This window comes from Rhinopithecus bieti, unplaced genomic scaffold, assembly GCF_001698545.2.
Source record: "Rhinopithecus bieti isolate Rb0 unplaced genomic scaffold, ASM169854v2 scaffold_10015, whole genome shotgun sequence".
Lineage (NCBI taxonomy): Eukaryota > Metazoa > Chordata > Mammalia > Primates > Cercopithecidae > Rhinopithecus > Rhinopithecus bieti.
In genome coordinates, this window is record NW_016806417.1 from 21150 (window position 1) to 45677 (window position 24528).

General features: G+C 43.2%; 1 protein-coding gene and 1 long non-coding RNA gene across 5 annotated transcripts in view; one reads left to right on the forward strand and one right to left on the reverse strand.

Moving 5' to 3' along the window:
* Positions 1-1291: 1291 nt before the first annotated feature.
* Positions 1292-20985, forward strand: LOC108532372 (uncharacterized). Of its 2 annotated transcripts, none has more exons than XR_001886426.1 (4): positions 1292-1361; positions 14975-15112; positions 17074-17200; positions 20897-20985. It is a non-coding gene; the product is annotated as an uncharacterized LOC108532372 (long non-coding RNA). The 2 variants fall into 2 exon arrangements; XR_001886425.1 differs by lacking the exon at positions 1292-1361 and adding an exon at positions 10840-11209.
* Positions 19366-24528, reverse strand: part of AVL9 (AVL9 cell migration associated) — a 110258-nt gene continuing 105095 nt past the window's right edge. For 2 of the 3 annotated variants that reach the window (XM_017876406.1, XM_017876403.1), the window contains one exon: positions 23835-24214. In XM_017876406.1, coding sequence (XP_017731895.1) covers positions 24099-24214 — 116 coding nt within the window. In that variant the 3' untranslated portion in view covers positions 23835-24098. Of the gene's footprint in view, positions 24215-24528 lie in introns of all 3 variants that reach the window. The other variant, XM_017876405.1, reaches the window with a different exon arrangement.

Genomic DNA, 24528 nt, shown 5'->3' on the forward strand with positions numbered 1-24528 from the left:
ATATTGTGACAGAGAACTTCATGCTTGTAACTTTTCTTTTTCCTTTTGGATTATTTCTTTAATATAAGAATGGAATGCTGGTCAGGCTAAGGATGGGAGTCAGTCCATTTTAAATGAATTATGCTCTCCTTATTAAGCTACAGGAGCATAAAAACATTCACTCCTGCTGTATTGACCACGCTTCTCAAAAGCACACCTCGTTTAAAGCAATGAAACAAGTATTAGCTTAATATTCAAATACACCCCAAAAAAGAACTTGGTTGAAGCAGGAGAACCAGCTACAGTGCTGGAAACCCTGACTCACAGATCCCTCAGTGAGGGAGCCTGGACCGCCATGTGCTGGGGGAGCGTCCCCTTGCTGCTGTACTCCTCATTTTATCAGGGCAGGACTTCGTTTGGGCAAAGAGTCTCCCATCTAAAGAAATATTTGGAAGCCAGGAGTCCATTTCCTTCATTTTATTCAGGACATGGGCTCAGCAAGGTCTCTTTTAAAACGTGGCCAAGATCCACAACAATCCAGGACTGCATTCTGCCTTCAGGTTTTGGGGCGCTCTGGACACAGAATTCCTCTCCTAGTAAATGAGGGGAACGGAAGGAGTGAGGGCTTGGGAGGCCAAGGGAGGAGGTTCACCTGGGAGGAGTCGGGCCTGTTTCTCCTCATTTCTTCTCTCCCTCATTCCTAGCTTCTTCCATGCATCTGTGAGGACAGATCTTTCTAAAACAGCACATCTCGAGGCCGGGCCTGGTGGCTCACACCTGTAATCCCAACACTTTGGCAGGCCAAGGTAGGCGGATCACCTGAGGTCAGGAGTTCGAGACCAGTCTGACCAACATGGTGAATCCCTGTCTCTACTAAAAATACAAAAAAAGAAGAAAAAAAATTAGCCAGGCATGGTGTCACGTGCCTGTAATCCCAGCCACTTGGGAGGATGAGGCATGAGAATCACTTGAACCCGGGAGGTGGAGGTTGCAGTGAGCAGAGATCGCCCCACTGCGCTCCAGCCTGGGTGACAGAGCAAGGCTCTGTCTCAAAAATAAATAAATAAATAAATAAAACAGCACGTCTCCTATGTCGCTCTCCTGGTGACAGCTCTTCACTGCCTCCACTGCTCCCCAGGCACCTACAGTGTCCTGCACCGCGCGGCTTCTCTTCACCTCCACCAGCCCCTCACACCTCCCCCTGCAGGAAGCCTCCTGGCACAGGGACTTCATCCTCTGTTCCTTCCACTTTGTTGTCCCTCTACCTGGAGCTCCCATCCTGGTCTCACTGGACTTTGCCCTTCACAGGTAAATCTTTCGCGAGAATCCCAAGGGCATCCTTCCCATGCCCATGGCTGTGGTGCTCCTAAGGCTTCTGGAAGGTAGGGCCCTGTCTGCTTTCCTCGGTTTCTCCAGCAGCCTGGGGCCAGGAGAAGGGCAGCACTATGAGAAAGAAGGGGAATGGGAAAGAGTCATTTGCTTCCTTAAAGATGGTGGCAAGCTGTTTGAATTATATCAATGAGCCATCGCCGGAGAGGGCAGATGAGTGAGTTTTCCCCAAAGGGAGGTTTTTTTTTTTTTCAACTTTTATTTTTAGCTCAGGGGGTACATGTGCAGGTTTGTAACATGGGTAAAATGCGTGTCACTGGGGTCTGATGTACAAATGATTTCGTTACCGGGGTAGTGGCATAGTACCTGATAGGAAGTTTGTTGATCCTCGCTCTCCTCCCAACCTCCACCCTCAAGTAGGCCTGGTGTCTGTTATTCCCCTCTGTGTCCATGTGGACTTCATTTATAAAGTGAGATAAATAAGAACATGTGGCTGGGGTGGTGGCTTATGCCTGTAGTCCCAGCACTTTGGAAGGCCGAGGCAGGAGGATCACAAGGTCAGGAGATCGAGACCAGCCTGACCAACATGGTGAAACCCTGTCTCTACTAAAAATACAAAAATTAGCTGGGTATGGTGGTGCATGCCTGTAATCCCAGCTACTCAGGAGGCTGAGGCGGGAGAATCACTTGAACCTGGGAGGCAGAGGTTGCAGTGAGCCCAGATTGCATCACTGCGCTCCAGCCTGGGTGACAGAGTGAGATTCTGTCTCAAAAAAAAAAAAAAAAAGGAGCATGTGGTATTTGGTTTTCTGTTCCTGTGTTAATTTGCTTAGGATTAGGATAATGGCCTCCAGCTCTGTCCATGTTGCTGCAAAGGACATGATTTCATTCTTTTTTATGGCTATGGTGTATATGGACCACATTTTCTTTATCCAGTCTACCATTGATGGGCATCTAGGTTAATTCCATGTCTTTGCTATTGTGAACAGTGCTGCAGTGAACATATATGTGCATGTGTGTTTTTGGTAGAATGATTTATATTCCTTTGGGTATATACCCAGTAATGGGATTGCTAAATTGAATGGTAGTTTTTTTTAAGTTCTTTTAGAAATCTCCAAACTGCTTTCCACAGTGGCCAAACTAGTTTACATTCCCAATTCCCACCAACAGTGTATAAGCATTCCCTTTTCTCTACAACCTCAGCAATATCGGTTATTTTCTGACTTTTTAGGATTAGCCATGCTCGCTGGTGTGAGATGTTATCTCATTGTTTTTTTTGTATTTCTCTAATGATTAGTGATATAGAGCTTTTTTTCATGTGCTTGTTGGCCACACATGTGTCTTCTTTTAAGAAGTATCTGTTCATGTCTTTTGCTGATTTTTTTTTTTTTTTCGAGATAGAGTCTTGCTCTGTCACCCCAGACTGGAGCGCAGTAGCATGATCTCAGCTCACTGCAACCTCTGCCTCTTGGGTTCAAGTGATTCTTCCTGTCTCAGCCTCCCAAGTAGCTGAGATTACAGGCACCCACCACCACGCCTGGCTAATTTTTGTATTTTTAGTACAGACGGAGTTTCATCATGTTGGCCAGCCTGGTCTTGAACTTCTGACCTCAAGTGATCCACCCACCTAAAGTGCTAGGATCCAAATATATCTCTTTCTTTTCTTTTTCTGGACAGAGTCTCGCTGTGTAGTCCAGGCTGGAATGCAATGGTGTGATCTCGGCTCACTGCAACCTCTGCCTCCTGGGTTCAAATGATTCTCCTGCCTCAGCCTCCCAAGTAGCTGGGACTACAGGCACGTACCACCACACTCGGCTAATTTTTTGTAGTTTTAGTAGAGACAGGGTTTCACTGTGTTAACCAGGATGGTCTTGATCTCCTGACCTCGTGATCTGCCCACTTTGGCCTCCCAAAGTGCTGGGATTACAGGCATGAGCCACTGTGCCTGGCCCCAGATATATCTCTTATACCACAATGATAATAATAGTAATAGCTTACACATACCTAGCACTTCACAAAGAGTGTCTACATGCCTATGTATCTGATCACTGCTAAAAAAGACGGCATTAACATTTGTTGAGCAGAAATGATTGAATATACACAGCAAAGCCAGCCCCTTATTGTCCTCAAACAGCACTTTTGATTTATATAGTGATAGGAAGTTTTTAGGGAGATAGAGTGAAAACTCAATTAAAAGTCAGGAGTCCTGGGTTTGACCTTATTTCCTTATTTATCAAACTGGGATGTGACCTATTTTTGCCTTTTCCACAATGAGATATGCTATTCTGGCCAGCACAGATTATCAATATCATTGTGTAGAAACTCTCCCCCCATTATAACATTATAAATTATTGAGTTATAAAGCAACAACAAAGACAGAATGGCTTTAATGCAGAGTTAGTCAAATTGACCAAAGGAATAGGAGGAAATATCTTGAGAAGGACCCAGGCTGCTTGTGGTGGCTCACGCCTGTAATCTCAGCACTTGGGGAGGCCAAGGCAGGAGAATCACTTGAGTCCAAGAGGAGGAGACCAGCCTGGGCGATATGGCAAAACCTTGTCTCTACAGAAACTCAAAAAAGTTAGCTAGGCATCAGAGGAGGACATGCCTGTAGTCCCAGCTAATCAGGAGGCTGAGGTGGGAGGATCACTTGAGCCCAGGAGGTTGAGGCTACAGTGAGTCATGATCATGCCACGCTACTCCAGCCTGAATGTCAGAGTGAGACCTTGTCTTGAAGAAGAAGAAAAAGACCCACATGTGTATCTGTTCATCCAGATACTGTAAAGAAAGCAAAAGGCCAACCCGCAAACTGGAAGAAGATATTTGCATCCATGTAACTGACAATGGACTAGTGCTGTGGTTTGAATGTCCTCTGCAAAACACTTGGGGAAATTATTTATTTTTGTTTTATTATTATTATTATTATTATTATTATTATTAGTGTCAGAGTCTTGCTCTGTTGCCCAGGCTAGAGTGCAGTGATACAATCAAAGCTCACTAAAACCTTGAACTTCTGGGTTCAAGTGATCCTCCTGGCTCATCCTCCTGAGTAGCTGGGACCAAAGCCATGTGCCACCATGCCTGGCTAATTTTTTATGTTTTGTAGAGATGGAGTCTCACTATGTTGCCCAGGCTAGTCTTGAACTCCTGGCCTCAAGTGGTCCTCCTGCCTTGTTCTCCCAAAATGCTGGGATTGCAGGCATGAGCCACCACACCTGGCCTTCACATTGAAATTTAATTGCATTGTGTAGTATTAAGAGGTGAAACCTTTAAGAGGCAGTGAGTTAATGAGTGATGTCTCCTCGTAAATGTATTAATAACATTACTGGGGGAGTGGGTTAGTTATCATGGGAGTGGGTTTGTGATAAAAGGGTGAAGTTCAGCTCCCATCTGTTCTTGCTCTTGTGCCTTCCACCATGGGATGAGACAGCATGAAGGCCCTCATGTCCCAGATCCTGTGCCATGCTTTTGGACTTCACAGCCTCCAGAACTATGAGCCCAAAAAACTTCTAGTGTTTATACATTATTCAGTCTGTGGTATTGTTATAGCATCAGAAAACAAACTAAGACAACTAGTATTGAGAATATAGAAAGATTTCCTACAAATAAGAAAAAGAGTACTCTATGATACAATGAATAAAAAACTTGAGCAAACATTTCACAGATGAGATATGAACAACCAATAAACATTTGAAAGGGTGCTCAAATTTCTTAGAAATTAGGAAATACAGAATGAGTCCACAACACTTGTATACTCACTTGAACAGCAAAAATTTAAAAGTCTGTCATGTGTTGGTGAGGTCAAAGAGCATATCTTGCGAGTGGGAATGTCATTGGTACTACCACTTGGGAAACCATTTGGAATTACCTTGTATGATACATTGAAGATGGCCACATTTTCTGATACTGTTCCCATTGAGAGGTTGAGTCCCTTCTCCTTAAATCTGGGCTGGTCTTAGTGACTTCTTAGTCATTAGAATGCAGCAGAAGTGGCCGGGCGCGGTGGCTCATGCCTGTAATCCAAGCACTTTGGGAGGCTGAGGCGGGCAGATCATAAGGTCAGGAGTTCAGAGACCAGCCTGGCCAACATGGTGAAACCCCATCTCTGCTAAACATACAAAAACGCTGTGGCACGTGCCTGTAGTCCCAAACACTCAGGAGGCTGAGGCAGGAGAATCACTTGAACATGGGAGGAGGAGACTGCAGTGGGCTGAGATCACACCACTGCACTCCAGACCGGGTGACAGAGCAAGACTCCATCTCAAAAAAAGAATGCAGCAGAAGTAACATTGTGGGACGTCAAATGCTAAGTCAGAAGAAGCCTGCAGCTTCTGTCTGTTTAGGTCTCTTGGAATACTTGTTCTTGGAGCCTAGCCACCGTGCTGTCAGGAAGCCCACACAGTCCCAGAGAGAGGCTCCCTTTGCCAGCCAGCACCAACTTGCAGTCATGTGAGGATCCTAGAATTTGGATCCTCCAATTGACAGTTCATCCTGGGAGCAGATGAAACATCCCTGCTAATCTCTGCCCAAATACCAGATCCTTGAGCAAAATAAATGACTTTTATTGTTTTTTAAGCTATGTAATTTTTAAAAAAACAACTTTATGGTATAACTTACATACCATAGAATTCAACCATATAAGTGTATAGTTGGGTGATTTTAGTACATTTAAAAGTTGTGCAACCATTACCACAGTTTTAAAACTTTTTTTTTTTATTTTAGAGATAGGGTCTCACTCTGCCACTCAGCCTGGAGTGCAAGTGGCATGATCATAGCTCACTGCAGCCTTGACCTCCTAGGCTCAAGTGATCCTCCTACCTCAGCTTCCTGAGCAGCTGGGACTACAGGCACTTGCCACCATGCCCTGCTTTTTTTGGGGTAGAGATAAGATCTTGCTCTGTTACCCAGACTGGTCTGAAACTCCCATGCTTGTGTGATCTTCCCACCTTGGCCTCCCAAAGTGCTGGGATTATAGGTGTGAGCCTACTACCACTCTATTATGATTCACTATGAGGCCCCAAGTTTTGGGAAGGGTTGTTATACAGTAATAGATAGTAGAAACCTAACAAACTGAAGATACACATACCCAAAAATACACATACTATGGCTTAGCAATTCCATTTCTAGGTGTGCACCCTAGAGAAACTCTCATACACACCTATGAGGAGACGTACACAAGACTGATCTTCACAACCTGCTTGTACAGTAGTTCCCCCTTATCCAAGGTTTTAATTCCCTGCAGTCAACTGCAGTCTGAAAATACTAAATTGAAAATTCCAGAAATAACTCATAAGGGTGTTTTTTAAAAAGTATATCTTTCTTTTTTATTTGTATATTTTACTGTAAGTTCCGGGATACATGTGCAGAACATGTAGGTCTGTTAGATAGGTATACGTGTACCATAGTGGTTTGCTATACCTATCAACCTGTCATCTAAGTTTTAAGTCCAACATGCATGCATTCATTAACTGTTTGTCCTGATGTTCTTCCTCCCCTCGCCTCCCACCCCCGACAGGCCTCAGTGTGTGTTGTTCCCCTCCCTGTGTCCATGTGTTTTCATTATTCAGCTTGCACTGAGTGAGAACATGCAGTGTTTGGTTTTCTGTTACTGTGTTAGTTTGCTGAGGATGAGGACTTCCAGCTTCATCCATGTCCCCACAAAGGACATGATCTCATTCCTGTTTATGGCTGCGTGGTATTCCATTGTGTATATGTACCACATTTTCTTTATCCAGTTTATCATTGATGAACATTTTTGTTGGTTCCATGTCTTTGCTACTGTAAACAGTGCTGCACTAAACATACGTGTGCATGTGTCTTTATAGTAGAGTGATTTATATTCCTTTGGCTATATATCCAGTAATGAGATTGGTGGGTCAAATGGTATTTCTGATTCTAGATCCTTGAGAAATCGCCATACCGTCTTCCACAATGTTGGAACTAATTTACATTTCCCCCAACGGTGTAAAAGTGTTCCTATTTCTCCACAGCCTCACCAGCATCTATTGTTTCTTGGCTTTTTAATAATCGCCATTCTGACTGATGTGAGATGCTATCTTATTATGGTTTTGATTTACATTTCTGTAATGATCAGTGATGTTGAGCTTTTTATCATATGTTTGTTAGCCATGTAGATGTCTTCTTTAGAGAAGTGGCTGTTCATATTATTTGTCCACTTTTTGATGGGGTTATTTTATTCTTGTACATTTGTTTAAGTTCCTTGTAGATTCTGGGTATTAGACCTTTGTTGAATGGGTAGATTGCAAAAATCTTCTCCCATTCTGTAGGTTGCCTATTCACTCTGATGATAGTTTTTTTTGCTGTGCAGCTCTTTAGTTTAATTAGATCCCATTTGTCAATTTGGGCTTTTGTTGCAATTGCTTTTGGCATTTTCATCATGAAATCTTTGTTTGTACCTATGTCCTGAATGGTATTGCCTAGGTTTTCTTCTAGGGTTTTTATGATTTTCAGTTTTACATTTAAGTCTTTAATCTATCTTGAGTTATTTTTTGTATAAGGTGTAAGGAAGGGGTCTAGTTTCAGTTTTCTGCACATGGCTAGCCAGTTTTCCCAGCACCACTTATTAAATAGGGAATCCTTTCCCCATTGCTTGTTTTTGTCAGGCTTGTCAAAGAGCAGATGACTGTAGATGTGTGGTGTTACTTCTGAGGTCTCTCTTCTGTTCCATTGGTCTGTATGTCTGTTTTGGTACCAAACCATGCTTTTATGGTTACTGTAGCCTGGTAGTATAGTTTGAAGTCAGGTAGCTTGAGGCCTCCAACTTTGTTCTTTTTGCTTACAATTGTCTTGGATATACAGGCTCTTTTTTGGTTCCATATGAAATTTGAAGTAGTTTTTTTCTAATTCTGTGAAGAATATCAATGGTAGTTTAATGGGAATAACATTGAATCGATAAATTACCTTGGTCTATATGGCCTTCTCAGAATATTGATTCTTCCTATCCATGAGGATGGAATTTTTAAAAAAATTTGTTTGTGTCTTCTCGTATTTCCTTGAGCAGTGGTTTGTAGTTCTCCTTGAAGAGGTCCTTCATGTCCCTTGTTAGCTGCATTCCTAGGTATTTTATTCTCTTTGTAGCAATTGTGAATGCGAGTTCATTATGATTTGGCTCTCTACTTGTCTATTGTTGGTGTAAAGGAAAGCTTGTGATTTCTGCACATAGATTTTGTATCCTGAGACTTTGTTGAAGTTGCTTATCAGTTTAAGGAGTTTTTGGGCTGAGGCGGTGGGGTTTTCTAAATATAGAATAATTTTGTCTGCAAACAGAGACAATTTGACTTCCTCTCTTCCCATTTGAATACCCCTTATTTCTTTCTCTTGCCTAATTGCCCTGGCCAGAACTTCCAATACTACGTTGAATAGGAGTGGTGAGAGAGGGCATCTTTGTGTTGTGCTGGTTTTCAAAGAGAATGCTGCCTGCTTTTGCCCATTCAGTATGATATTGGCTATGGGTTTGTCATAAATAGCTCTTATTTTTTTGAGATATGTTTCATCAACACCTAGTTTATTGAGAGCTTTTAACATGAAGGGATGTTGAATTTTATCAAAGGCCTTTTCTGCATCTATTGAGATGATCATGTGGTTTTGGTCATTGGTTCTGTTTATGTGACGTATTAGGTCTATTGATTTGCATATGTTGAACTAGCCTTGCATCACAGGGATGAAGTGGACTTGATCATAGTGGATAAGCTTTTTGATGTGCTGCTAGATTCAGTTTGCCAGTATTTTATTGAGGATTTTGACATTGATGTTCATCGGGGATATTGGCCTGAAGTTTTTGTTGTTGTGTCTCTGCCAGGTTTTAGTATCAGGATGATGCTGGCCTCATAAAATGAGTTAGGGAGGAGTGCCTCCTCTTCAGTTGTTTGGAATGCTTCAGAAGGAATGTACCAGCTCTTTTTTTGTACCTCTGGTAGAATTCACCTGTGAATCCATCTGGTCCTGGGCTTTTTTTGGTTGGTAGGCTATTAATTACCGCCTCAGTTTAAGAACTTGTTATTGGTCTGTTCAGGGATTCACCTTCTTCCTGGTTTAATCTTGGGAGGGTGTATGTGTCCAAGAATTTATCAGTTTCTTCTAGATTTTCTAGTTTATTTGTGTAAAGGTATTTATAGTATTATCTGATGGTAGTTTGTCTACCATCAGATCTCTGTGGGGTCAGTGGTGATATCCCCTTTATCATTTTTTATTGTGTCTAGTTGATTCTTCTCTCCCTTCTTCTCTATTAGTCTAGCTAGTGGTCTATGTATTTTGTTAGTTTGTTTAAAAAAAATCAGGTCCTGGATTCATTGATTTTTTTGAAGGATTTTTCATGTCTCCATCTCCTTCGGTTCTGCTCTGATCTTAGTTACTTCTTGTCTTCTGCTAGCTTTTGGATTTTTTTGCTCTTGCTTCTCTAATTCTTTTAATTGTGATGTTAGGGTGTCAGTTTGAGAGCTTTCTAGCTTTCTGATGTGGGCATTTAGTGCTATAAATTTCCCTCTTAACACTGCTTTAGTTGTGTCCCAGAGATTCTGGTACACTGTATCTTTGTTCTCATTGGTTTCAAGGAATTTCTTAATTTCTGCCTTAATTTCATTATTTACCCAGGAGTCATTCAGGAGCAGGCTGTTCAATTTCCATGAGTTGTGTGGTTTTGAATGAGTTTATTAATCCTGATTTCTAATTTAATTGCACTGTGGTCTGAGAGACTTTTGTGATTTCAGTTCTTTTGCATTTGCTGAGGACAACTCGTAAGTTTTAAATTGCTTGGCATTCTGAGTAGCGTGATGAAATCTCCAGTTGTCCTTTTCTTTCCCGCTCAGGACATTCCATCTCTTTGTCCAATGTATCCTTGAGGTCTACAGTATTGTCCTGGTTGGTAGTCATCAATTTGGTTTCCACCTGACACTCAACCATCAACATCATATGGCTCAGTGATCCAGGATCACCTGAAGCAGGTGGTCCTCCTTTTGACATACCTACAGAAGGTCAATAGTAGCCTGACGCTAGTCATAATGCCTGTGTCATTCACCTAGTCATGTAGGCATTTTATCATCTCACACAATCACAGGAAGGGTGAATGCAGTACAATAAGATATTTTGAGGGAGAGATCATATTTACATCACTTTTATTACAGTATATTGTTATAATTGTTCTTTTTTTTTTTTTTTTTTTGAGACGGGGTCTCGCTCTGTCACCTAGGCTGGAGTGCAGTGGCGCAATCTCGGCTCACTGCAAGCTCTGCCTCCTGGGTTCATGCCATTATCCTGCTTCAGCCTCCTGAGTAGCTGGGGCTACGGGTGCCCGTCACCGCACCTGGCTAATTTTTTTGTGTTTTTAGTAGAGACGGGGTTTCACCATGTTAGCCAGGATGGTCTCGAACTCCTGACCTCGTGATCCACCCACCTTGGCCTCCTGAAGTGCTGGGATTACAGGTGTGAGCCACCGTGCCCGGCCTCTATTTTTGTTGTTAGTTATTGTTGATTTCTTACTATGCTTGATTTATAAACTTTGTCATAGGTACGTATTGGAAAAAAACATAGTAATATATAGAGTTCAGTACTATCTGGTTTCATGTGTGTAGTAGGGTTCTTAGAATGTAACCTCCGAAGGTATGGTGGGACTACTGTATTTTTTGTTTCTTTGTCTTTCTTTCTTTCTTTTTTTCAATTCCAGGCACATGATGCTCAAGGAGGGGCCTACTATAATAGCAAACATTGGTTGGGGAGGGGAAGACCAAAAACCTTGTTCCTGAACTCATTAACAATTGAGTGTGGAAATAAACTGCAGTATATTATTCACGCAATAGCATACTTCCTGGCAGTGAAAATGATCTTCTGATAGAGAAAGCGACATGATGCTCAGAAACTTAATGTGCAAGAAAAAGCAAGTCACAGGGTAATATGTATGTATGATTCAACTTGTATAAAGTTCAATAATCTGACACACTCAACAATCTGTTGTTGAGAAGGGAAATATATGGTAATTTTTTTTTTTTCCTTTGAGACATAGTCTCTGTTGCCCAGGCTGGAGTGCAGTTGCACAGTCACAGCTCACTGCAGCCTTGACTCCCCTGGCTCAGGTGATTTCCCACCTCAGCCTTGTGAGTAGCTGGGACCACAGGCTTGTGCCACCATGCCTGGCTAATTTTTTTTTTGTATTTTTCTTAGAGATAGGGTTGCACCATGTTGCACAGGCTGATCTCCAACTCCTGGGCTCGTGATCCAGCTGCCTCGGCCTCCCAAATTGCTGGGATTACAGTCATGAGCCACTATGCCTGGACAAATCTTTAAGCAAAATGAGGGATGAGAGACACCCTCTTAGAGCTGGGTGATGGATTGTTCATTTTATTATTTTTTATATCATACACATTAGATAAAAATTCTTTTGAGTCTCTTCAGTTATTAATGTAAAGAATCAAAAATAGGCCAGTGTGGTATCTCACACTCATAACCCCAGCACTTTGGGGGGCTGAGGTGGGAGGATCGCTTGAGCCCAGAAGTTCAAGACCATCCGAGGCAACATACCAAGGTCATTTCTCTACAAAAAAATTAAAAATGGCCGGGTGCGGTGGCTCATACCTGTAATACCAGCACTTTGGGAGGCCAAGGTGGGCAGATCATGAGGTCAGGAGATCGAGACCATCATGGCTAACACAGTGAAATCCTGTCTCTACTAAAAATACAAAAAATCACCTGGGCATCATGGTGCATGCCTATAGTCCCAGCTACTCGAGAGGCTGAAGCAGGAGAACCACTTGAACCTAGAAACTGGAGGTTGCAGTGAGCTGAGATTGCACCACTGCACTTCAGCCTGGGTAACAGAGCGAGACTCCATCTCAAAAAAAAAAGGAAAGGAAATTAAAAATCATTAGCTAGGCCTGGCGGCATGCGCCTGTAGTGCCAGCTACTTAGGAGGGTGAAGTGGGAGGATTGCTTGAGCCCAGGAGTTTAAGGCTGCAGTAAGCTATGATTGCACCACTGAACTCCAGCCTGGGCAATGGAGTGAGGCACTGTCTCTAAGAAAAAAATAAATTAAAAAAAAAGAATTAAAAATAATAGTAATAGCAGGCCGGGCGAGTGGCTCACGCCTGTAATCCTAGCACTTTGGGAGGCCGAGATGGGTGGATCACCTGACATCAGGAGTTCGAGACCAGCCAAGCCAACATGGTGACACCCTCGTCTCTACTAAAAATACAACAATTAGCTAGGTGTGGTGGTGTGCACCTGTAGTCTCAGCTACTCAGGAGGCTGAGCTAGGAGAATTGCTTGAACTTGGGAGGTGGAGGTTGCAGTGAGCTGAGACTGCACCACCTGCACTCCAGCCTGGGTGACAGAGTGAGACTGTCTCAAAAAAAAAAGTAATGGCACATGTATATTCAGGGTCAACCATATATTAGACATAATGCCAGTTTGAGTATGTATAAGTTCACACTTCCCTTTTGTATCCAATTATGTCATTCCTTTCTGATGCCCTCTCTTCTGTCCACAGGAACCCACACCATTCTTTTCATTCTCCTTTGTTCTGCTTCTTCTCCCAGTAAGAAAACATCTCCCTTCTTCTCCATTTACAAATCAGAATTGTCTATCAGTCTATTCATCCAGTGTCCACTAAGTGCTTACTCTGCACCAGGCACTGTTCTAGGCTCTGAAGATAAATAAAACCAGAAAAACGCCCTGTTCACATGCCGTAGAGGATGATGAACAATAGACAAATATGAAGATACACAAGTGCAGCCCCAACACACACATCGTCATCTCATTTAAACCCACTGTACTAAAGGAGAATGTGTGGTTCAGAGATGTCAAGTAACAAGCAAGTGTGGGCCCTGGGTTTCCAACCCAGGCCTGTTGACCTCCTATTTATGGCATCCCAACTTTATTATAAAGCCCTGACCAAATGCAAAGAGTGATGCTAATGATTGTTGCCAAAATTGAGTGAAATGAAATACAGGCAATTTTATGTGGAATTTTTACTTGTCAGAAACATGAGCCTCTTGGGTTTGTAGTTATCTTCAAAGATGTGTCTGAAAAGTGGAAGCTATATTCCTTCCACTGATCATACTTCCCTAACTGAGAAGTAAATTACATTTTGAAATGATTGAAACATTTTTAATGATTAGAAACATTAAAATACATCTTACATGTACAGCTTGACTTTACGTGTATACTTATCTGACCACCTAAATCAGGTGAAATAGTTGATTTTAATTAACATCTGCTTAGCCTTGAAATCTGTCGCAGCTTCAGACTGGATAAAACATCTTTCAGTCCCCAAGAAAAACATGTTTATTTTCAAAACGTTTTGGTTTGTGATACTGATATAAAGGCAGTTGCACTTTCCCAACCCTTCCAGCTTCCTTGGTGGAAGGTACTTCCCACGCTTGCCCCTGGAAAGGCAGCCACATCGTCACACACACGTCCTCAGCACAGACTGCTCCTCACAGGCTCTTCTCTTTTTTCCTGTGTCTGAACCCCTCCTCACACTCTTTCCCTTAGTCCCCATAGCCTCACCAAGAGAAACAGACTGCCAGGGGCAGAGCGGGAGGAGCTGGTTTCTGTATTTCTCAGATTCCTGCTGGCTTTAGCAACCTCACAGGCCGTTTCCTTCTTCAGTTCTCCTCTCTCATCACTCTTTTCCCCTTCCTAGGGCTTCACTCCCCCTGACCTGCTCCTCCCCTGCATCTCAGGCCATGCCACCCCCGGCCCCATCCCCAAGGCTGGAGGACAGAAAATTGGCTCTCATCTTCACTGCCTCATCCTCACTTCAGCAGCTCAAATGACACTTCCTTGAGGAAGCTTTCTCTCACTGTCCCAGCGAAAAGGTTGCCATGATGGCACTTGACTGGACTTCTCAACACAGTCATCTTTCTTTTTTTTTGAGATAGAGTCTTGCGTTGTCACCCAGGCTGGAGTGCAGTGGCACCATCATAGCTCACTGCAGCCTTGATCTCCTGGGCTCAAGCAGTCTTCCCACCTCAGAGTAGCTGGGACTACAGGCGCTTGCCACCATGTCCAGCTAATTTATTTTTAGTAGAGAAGGGGTCTCACTATATCATCCAAGCTGGTCTCAAACTCCTAGGCTCAAGCAGTCCTCGTGCCTCTGCATCCCTAAGTGTTGGGATTATAGGTGTGAGCCACTGCACACAGCCCCATCACTTTCTTTATATCACGTATATGTACAGATCTAATCTCTTCTGGACCCAGACAGCCCTCACCCATAGCAAGTGGTTTTGTGTTAAGACAAGACTGAGTGAAGCTTTACTTACTCTGCTGGGGCTGCGGCGAGTGGGAGTTACGGTTTCAGCTGCCAGGTTGTCACTTAACACATTTCCGTCTGTTGCTTAGTTCTCTAGTACCTTTATAACACACAGTCATGTGCCACATAGCGAACCTTTGGTCAGTGACAGACAGCATATACGATGGTGGTTCCCTAAGATTACAATACTGTCTTTTTTTTTTTTTTTTTTTTGAGATGGAGTTTTGCTCTGGTTGCCCAGGCTGGCGTGCAGTGGCATGATCTTGGCTCACTGCAGCCTCCACCTCCCGGGTTCAAGCGATTCTCCTGCCTCAGCCTCCCGAGTAACCGGGATTACAGGCATGTGCCACTACCCAGCTAATTTTGTATAATACTGTCTTTTTAGTGTACCTTTTCTCTTTTTAGACGCACAAATCCTTACCATTGTGTGAACACTGCCTGCAGGATTCAGAACAGTACCATGCTGTGGAGGTCTGTAGCCTAGGAGCAATAGGCCAAACCATATGAGCTAACTGTGTGGTCGGCTCTGCCATCTAGGTCATTGTAAGTATACTCTATGATGTTCACATAACAGTGAAATCATCCAGTGATGCATTTTGCAGAATGTTGTTAGTGACGTGTGACTGTATTTTGGTATCTACTCTGGCTGTCTGGTGAGCTGCCTTTTATGAGCTGAGACATAGCTCCCATAAACAACACTGTCCATATGGGAAATCCATTTTGAGTTCCCTATGAATTACATTAGAAGCTTTGGAAACACAATAGTCTGTCCTTCAAGGGAGGGCGGTCACAGGGTTAACTTGACAGTTTAAAAGGAAACAAGCCAGGCATGGTAGCTCACGCCTGTAATCCCAGCATTTTGGGAGGCTGAGGCAGGAGGATTGCTTGAGCGCCCGGAGTTCAAGACCATCCTGGGCAACATACTGACACTGTGTCTCTATTTAAAGAAAAAAAATTAAGAAAAAAAAAAAGGAAACAAAAGACACGTCTTCCAACCAGAGGAGTAGTGACTAGTTATCCTTCATTTCCAACAAGGTCTCAAAAGAAAATTCTAAGGATTAAGCCCAGGTGCCCAAAGGAATGGAATTAACCACTTTCAAAATAAAAATGATTTCCACTTTTGAGTGTGAAAGTGAGGGTTCTGTCACTAATGAAAAAACACACTTTAAAGGTTATAAAATATATAAGATTTAAAAATTCTAGTCCTGCTGACCTTGTGGTTTTAATGACCATAAAATGGGTGACACAAAAAAATATTCATCTTCATCTGTTAAAATTTTACCTGGCAATTTCCATTTGGAAAGTATTTAGTGAGAGTGAGTGGTTTATCAAGGCCACAGAAGCTTTGGTTTCTAAATGGATGATCATGTACAAAGAACCAATTCAGGATGTGAGAGCCAAGGACGGGCTAATTTTGCTTCGGTCTCTGTGGTTTCTAGGAAGTAACGGTTTTCTAGGGCAGAGCCTGAGGAGGCAGGTGGACAGCCTACTTCAGAAATTCTCCATTGTCCCACTTTTAACTTTAGCATTCCCAAGAGCATGAATGTGGTTAAATTTTATCAGAAAAAATAATTCCATGAATTTAATATAATTGAAAGTCCAGATGTTAGTGGCAGATGGGCTTTTTGAATGTATAAATGATTCCCTTCCTGCTTGTAAATGACATGAAGAAACAGCGGGTTTTCTCCGAGTTTAAACACGTCACCACAGCGGTGGTGCCACATGTCTCCTGGGTCTCCACTTAGCCAGAGAGAGTAATGGAAACAGATGCTCCAGTGCCCTCTCTGCTCTTGACTTCCTGGCAGGGAGACCATCACTTGACAGGTTCTTTTCATCAGCAACCTCCACGGACCGAATGCCTGGGGAAATCGGGAAAACTGTTCTTGGCAGTAACTGGTTTTTGACTGAGGGCTATGCCATAGACTTTTGTTCTTGGCTTTATTGTGTTTGGGGCAAATGTGATTTAAAAAGTCAGTGGAAAACTGGGAAGGCCAGTGAGGAAGGGAAAGGGGCGGTGGTTGAGTTCAGAGGTCAGCTGAGGAACATCACTAGCTTTACAGCAAAGGGCAAAGCAGAAGCAGTGGTACCCATGACTGAAAGAACTTTCCACAGGCAACACCCAGCCAACCTGCCACCTGCCTGTGGGAAACCCTTGAAGGCTTTCGCCTGTCCGTGGGCTGACAGGGCTCGCCTCCAGATATGGCCTTATTTCCTGACCTCATCCCTAGCCTGTCCTCCTTGCCATTTCGGTTTCGGCCAAACAACATCCCCTCAAGCTGCGCTGCTTCCGGTCTTTGCTTATGCTGCTCTGCCAGGCCCTGGAGCCCTTTACGTCTTGTGGTCTTTACCCTCACTCCCACCTCACCTGGAAAACTCTCCCTCAGGTCTCAACTTAGACTCAGGGGAAGAGACATTTATTGGTCCCTGTGAAAAAAGCAGTTACCCGCAGTGGTTTGCTGGTGCCACTCCTGCTCCCCCAATACCCAGCACTCTCCCCTCTACAGTGACCGCCCACCCCCACCTGCTGGACAGCAAGGTCCGTGGGATCAGGAACTGCACGTGTCAGGGACTATGTGTGGCACTGTATGGCAAATCTCCAAGACTGGGAAGCACCGCTTTACATAGTCCTCAGTAAGTACTGAATCCAGGTATTTTATTATTTTATTTTTTTGAGAGAGAGTCTCGTTCTGTTGCCCAAGCTGAAGGGCAGTGGTGCAATCATGGCTCACGGCAGCTTTGACCTCCTGGCTTCAGTGATCCTCTCTCCCTGAGCCCACCCCCTCAACCGCCTTCCCCCCCCCCCCCCCCCCGTAAAGCTGGACTAGAGGAGATGCCACCATGCCCAGCTAATTTTTTTTGAGATGGAGTTTCACTCTTGTTGCCCAGGCTGGAGTGCAATGGCTTGATCTCTGCTCACTGCAACCTCTGCCTCCCGAGTTCAAGCGATTCTCCTGCCTCAGCCTCCCGAGTAGTTGGGATTACAGGCGCCCGCCACCACACCCAGCTAATTTTGTATTTCTGGTAGAGACAGGGTTTCTCCATGTTGGTCAGGCTGGTCTTGAACTCCCGACCCCAGGTGATCTGCCCACCTCAGCCTCCCAAAGTGCTGGGATTACAGGTGTGAGCCACTGCACCTGGCCTTCAGCTAATTTTTAAATTTTTTTATAGATACGAGGTATCCCTATGTGGCCCAGGCTGGTCTCAAACTCCTGGGTCCAAGCAATCTTCCTGCCTTAGCCTCCCAAAGTGTTCGGGATTACAGGTGTGAGCCACTGGCCCCTGAGAATTCAGGTATTAGAAAGGACTCAGAGTAGCCTGGGAAAGACTTTCAGGAGGAAGAGAGGTTGGGGCTGGGTCTTTGATTACTATGTACTACAGGTTCTCTCAGTAGTGCTCCTCCAACAACTAGAAGGATGGGAAGGCAACAACAGCAGCCAAGGTTTCAGTTGGTAAGGGGGCTTGTGGAGGCCAGGGCATCCGTGGAGAAGCTACGAAATTAAGCCAGTTCCTAAGTCAGGCACTCAGGGTCTGCCACACAGAAACTGGTGCCTTTTCATGGGTAATGAAGTTGTTTAATGGCTAGCAAGTAGTTTTAAACTCTTCATTATGGAAATTCTCCAACATACACAAACAGAATAGTCTTAGAAGCCCTTATGAACCCATCACTTGCCCTCAACGATGATCAACATTTCATTAAGTGGCTTTCATCATTTTTCCAGGCCTGGCCTACATCTGTGTGCTCCAGGACTGCAGCCCAGTCCAATGAAACATTTAAAAACATTTGAATCCTAATTATGTTATGTTGGGATGTCAGTGGTTCCAAAGGCAGGTGCTCATGGGATCAGGAACACAACGCGACCATTCTGATCTTCATGATCATACAAAGTGTCTATGCGTGCCACGTGAGGATCTGTTGATGGTGACGTTGGACAGGTCAGTCCTGCTGCAGTGGCTTCCCCAACCCTGTGTACATTACCTCAGGCAGAGAGAAGCCCTTCATGAAGGATAGAAAGAACTTTCCTTGGAAAGAATAGGCTCCCTAATCACACTTCTTCCAGATGTTACCAGATTAAATAACTGCAACTTCTATCAGAATGGTGGGCAGCTGTTCCCTGGTGGGTGATAGGGGACCCATCACACCCCCACATCAGAGCTCAGAGGGGGACATCTGCAAAGGGAAGGAGATGCCTTCCTTTCCCTGAGTAGAGGCAGCTCCACTGTCCTCAAGTTATCCCATCAGCTCCAGGGCTCTCAGTCCACATCAAAGAACACTGGTAACTTCAGCTCAACCCTGCAGCAGCACTCAAGGAAGCACACATTCCCAGGGGGCAAGGAAGTTTGTTCACTTCTTCTGTGAAGCACAGCCCAAAGCCCATTTTGTGGAACAGTTGTAAGGGAACCCAGTACATGAACGTATACATGAAAATGTGCCAGGAGTCCTCAGTGGAAATATCAAGGGCTCTCTTGACACTTATCGGTCCAGGTGCAAAATGGGTTGTTTGGGACAATGTCCTAATGAGACATTATCTTGTGACCAAGCTCTGCTTGATACTTTGTGCAGCTCCCTGCACTTAGCATTCCATAGAAGCTAAGGGGCTCTTCCTGCAGAGCTCACCGGCTAGAAAGCTGAGGGACCACTGTCAAAGTGATGTCAAAAGGAGAGTAAATGAGTCATGAGTCTTTAGTTCATTCTGTGTGGTTTCTTAATAAATGAAGCTGCTGTTGAACTGTGAAGGAGGACAGAAACCACATGGACAACACACAGGGTACTTCTAGAAGGACAGGTCAAGTTCAACTGTAGGCAGGGCGAACAGGATCATTTTATTCTCATTTACGCTTAAAGATACAACAGAAGTTTTACAATTCAGTATGATTAGACATGATTTATAATTTTAACAATAAAAAAAAAGAACTAGTACAAACTTTAAAACTACCAAAGAGAAAATACCTTTCTGATCAAAACATGTGCCACAGCTAAACTTCCTTAGAAAACTTTTTAAGTTTTCTCAGCTAAATTTTCTTAGAAAAGGTTTGTGAAAAGCCTTTAATTGTAAATATTTAAACTATTTTTGTAACCACTAAATGCCTTCACCAACTCATTAATCCAATGTTTCCTAAATTCAGGAACCAGTGACCAAGGGGCCTGAAACATGTAAGCCTTGATCTTATTCTTCCAGCTACAAAATACTAGTATTTTAAGAAAACAACAAAATATTTTCTAAGCACAGAAGCTTTCTGAAAACTTCAATTACCTTTTCTGGCTCAGTACCTGACTGAAATGTTCAAATGTTCATATTGCACACACGAAAAAATCTGAGCAGCATCTACGTGGGTGTGAGAAGCTGATGAAAATAAGATCGGGAAAACCCCTACACTGTTCCATTTACATGATTTAAATATATAGTTTCTATATCTTTCATATAAGTAAAAAGGTAAACTTTAGAACAGCACAGAAATACAAATGTATTTAGAGTTTTACAAAATATATTCAACCCCTCAGACATGCACAATTTTTTAACTTTGGAGTTACCATATAAGGGAACTAGTTTCCCCTCCTTCATAATGAAAGCAGGAAGTCATGTGTACAAAGTCATTCATATGAAAAGAATAGATATCCACATTCCTTTTCTTTGTCCTTGACAAATATTTATGGAATGCCGGAAATTATGGAAAAACAATTCCAATGTTACGAAGTCCAAAGAACTGGAATGAGAAACTCCTCGCGGCACCTTACGCTGCATGGAATGACAATCCTCAGGGAATTAGGGTAGCATCTTTTACCACTTTTAAAGGCTACCACGAGACGGGGTGGAAATGCCACGAATGGCACCTCATCTCTGATCAAAGATTCAGAGCATGCAAGTGTTGATGCCATTAAGAGTCCCAACCATCTCCCCACTAAAATACCAGGCAACGCTTAGCAGCTGCTGTCCTAACAGGCTACTTTCCGCAACTGCTGACACAGGTAAGTTCATGTGGTTAAAGGTCAGAACACTGACCCCCTTCCAGATCTGAAGTGCTCCAGCACTCATCACTGGCTCTGGAGGGAAAAGACCACTAGCTGTAACTTCTACAAAACTTTTATTCACAAACTATAAAACAATAACAAAACCTACCTACCAGGGCGATAATGCTATAGCGTGACTTTAAAATTTGTAACTAGCAGAGTAACATTCTAACTGCTTTCTAAAAGAATTCTTATAACTCTTAGCACATGAAATACTGCTCTCAAAATACTTTCATTCAGATTTTAAGCATCGTATTCCTCAGCCAGGCAACAATTTCTCACTTCTCTTCTGAATTTGCTTTCTCCTTGGCTTTCCAAAGGAAATTATTCTAAAAAACATCAGACGCTTCGTATAGAATTTGGAAAGGAAGATAAGGTTGAGCAAGTCACATCATATGCTCTGGTATGCTGCCAAAGTATTTTGCTGCTGTGTTTCTTAACAGGAAAGTGGATGAGAATTGTTTTAGGGCTGTGCTGGGCGGGGGGTAATCGCTAACAGATTTGGGAAGACTATTCATGCTGGTTATGTGAGCCAAGTGCATACACACAATCATTGTAAGCCACCTTTGGACATGCAACTATTTCTGTTCCACAACTGGTAGCTTTAACTCTCTCTTCCTTACCTACACCATTGTCATTACAATGTCTAGTAGGAATTGAAGTATACCAGGGACATGTTCCAAACTTTTAAGTCACCTGGATAGCAGCGAAGCCACCACCAAGACATTGATGTAGTGTGTGTCCCTGGCACATGTGAAAAAGGCTGGCTGACCCTGGTTCCCTCACACCTAGGTACAAATACTCAGTTCTTAGACACACAAGCCTTCGCAAGCACTGGGGCAAGTTTGGCCAACAACACACCTTTACCAGGGCTGTGTCAGAAGATGGCCTAGTGGTGGCTCCTCTGGCTCACAGAGCCAGGGTTTGGAGAGAGGCTGCTGCTTCTGTGCTGGCCACTTGGAGCCTAGAATCCAAGCCTGAAGTATGTGGCGGGGGTCACAGGACCAGGGGTGAGGCTTCCTGCCTTTGTGCGAACTGCCCTGGGGCTCCTGCCAACAATACAAGGGCCAGTGTTCCTTGAAAAACTCCACCTCCTAGAGCCTGAAGGAAATACAGCTATGGTCTTTTGACCATTTCTATGATGAAAGCTGTATTTTCTGAGATACTTGTTTTATCTTGAAAGTCAGTAAAGTGACCACTAAGAATCAAACTGTTAGCTAGAAATGTTAATAGAAAGCCCGATCACAGTGTATATTCAAATGGGGAACAAGTGGTATTAAAGAAAGTTAAACTTGATGTAACTATTTTTATTTCAGTGGATTCCAAAGCATGAGCTGGGCTGCTTTTGAAGGGTGAAAAATGGGAGTTGACCCCAATCATAGAAACCATACCAGCTGAAAGACAAATCAGCATCTCGCTGGATGACCCCTCACAGGGCTCCTAGATCCCTGAAGTGTGAACTTCAGCAGCTGAGAGGTAACAATTGCACACAAATCACACTATCATGCTCCAACGAATGATGTGGTCCTTGAGAAACAACAAGATGTTAGAATGAATTCTTTATAGTCTCAGCACAAAAAGATTAGAGTACTGTTTAAGGTTTTGTTTGGTATTTCTTCTATTCAAACAGTATTTCCTGAGGTTAACTTTCTTGGAAGAAGTGGAAATAATGGAGTTCTCACATTCAGCCCTTCAGTTTATCATTGCTGAATTCTTGAGTTATGCTCAAATCGGTAATACAATATGTGTTTAGAAAACACAAAGTGGAAAATTTAGAGATATTTAGATTATGTTTCTATGTTCATTTCAAATGCCTTGGGAGCATTTACTTCTTAAACATTTCGTGAGGAATAAACCAAATATAATCAGTGCCCTCCTTTAATTCCCCTGCAATCTGGGATAGATCATACTCACAATGTATTTCCCAAGTATCCTTTGTTACTGAAAAGGCAGTCTTTTCCCCGTAGGTACTCTCTGAGAACACCCATCCCAGGTCTCCTTGAAAAGCAAATGAGAGCTGAGCATGGCAAACACACAAGGTCCAGCTGTGTACAGATCATCAGTAGATGGCACGCACATGCATGTATGTACCTAACATGAAACCAGATGTCCTTTCTCAGATGACAGATGTCAAGGCTGCAGTTTTCTTCTCTTGCCTCTTACTTTGATGAATATAAACTAAGATGAGATTTCTATTTAATACAGTCACCTGGCTTTTCTTTTAAAATACTTATAGAAGGGGGTAGGGATTGATTATAGGAAGACTTTCAGTTAGGGAAGTAGAAGACTAAGTGCTTTGAAAAGCTTTATGAAGAATAAGACTACGAGAAAAGCTGTCGGTCTGCAAACACTCAATAGAAAACTGTTTAAAAAAGAAACAGGCCCGGCGCAGCGGCTCATGCCTGTAATCCCAGCACTTTGGGAGGCTGAGGCAGACAGATCACTTGAGGCCAGGAGATCAAGACCAGCCTGGCCAACATGGCGAAACCCCGTCTCTACTAAAAATACAAAAATCAGCTGGGTGTGGTGGCGCATGTCCATAATCCCAGCTACTTGGGAGGCTGAGGTACAAGAATTGCTTGAACCTAGGAGATGGAGGTTGCAGTGAGCCGAGATGGCGCCACTGCACTCCAGCCTAGGCAATACAGCAAGACCCTGTCCCCGCTACAAAAAAAGTGAAACAGATGGCACAAACTGTGAATTTAAAAAAGTGCTTGTAAAAGACTGCAACATGACTGTGGTTGAAAAATAAACACATAGGTCTTTGAAAGTATTGCCCTACAGACACATTCATGTTAAACTGCTTCAGTATCATTGAACCATCACTCTGCTATTTCTCTGCACAGCCACCTGCACAGTTATAAAGAGGAGGAAAGCACAGTGATACTCCTTGATGTCTGAAAGCAAGTTTTTAAGGATGTGGAAAGAACAAACTAAAAACATAAAACACCCAATCCTCAGCACTACTACCCCTGACTTTCATGTTTTTGGGAGGAAGTGAATTAATAAATTTTGTGGGTAGAAAGCAAAATATCATCATAGAATTCAGCAAAATAATAAAGGCCCAACTGTATGACCCCTTCACTTTATAAGAACATTTTAAGGCCAACTTTAGAGAAAATGGTAATATAAATTAATTTTAGCAAGTATAAATTACAATGACCATCTAGATATTCAAATACTAAAACAGAACAAAATTTACATAAGTAAAAACTCTTCTAAAGTAAACCAATGTACAGTATCAGAACTCAAAATTCATTAGAAGGTTCACTGTATGTTTTAATCAGGCTCAGACTGAAATAAAAGTAGTCAATTGAAACCCCAACCTGGAAAGCCATCCCTGCTATGGCTGTGATTTCATCATTTCGGCATCCTGAAACATTCACTTAGAGCAACCATCTATGTAAACAGTTCGACATATGGTCCCCTGCTGTGGATCTGTGGCTGATAACAGCCTGGGAGCAGCAGACAGACAGGGGACACTTAAACCTCAGAAAGCAATAGCAGCTTCTGACACCCTGCTCAAGGCTTCCCATCCGGTGGCTCAGTGAGACTTTGGGAGGTGGAAGTGGTAAAAGTGGAAAGCCATGAAGACATAGCTGTCTTTGCACTGGAAAAAGCTCCTCCAACTGACTGGCCTGGATGGAGAGGAGAAAAAAAGGAAAATGTCTTAACTTTTGTTAAAAGACAGTGAAAGACCAACATAATTAATACATTTTTAATTAAAAAAATTTTTAAACCGTTTTTTGAGACAATGTCTTGCTCTGTCGCCTAGGCTGGAGTACAGTGGAGCAGTCACGGCTCCCTGCAGCCTTGACATCCTGGGCTCAAGTGATCCTCCCACCTCAGCTTACCAAGTAGCTGGGACCATAGGCATGTGTGACCACACCTGGGTAATTTTTTGTTTTTTTGTAGAGACAAGGTCTCATGTTGCCCAGGCTGGTCTTAAACA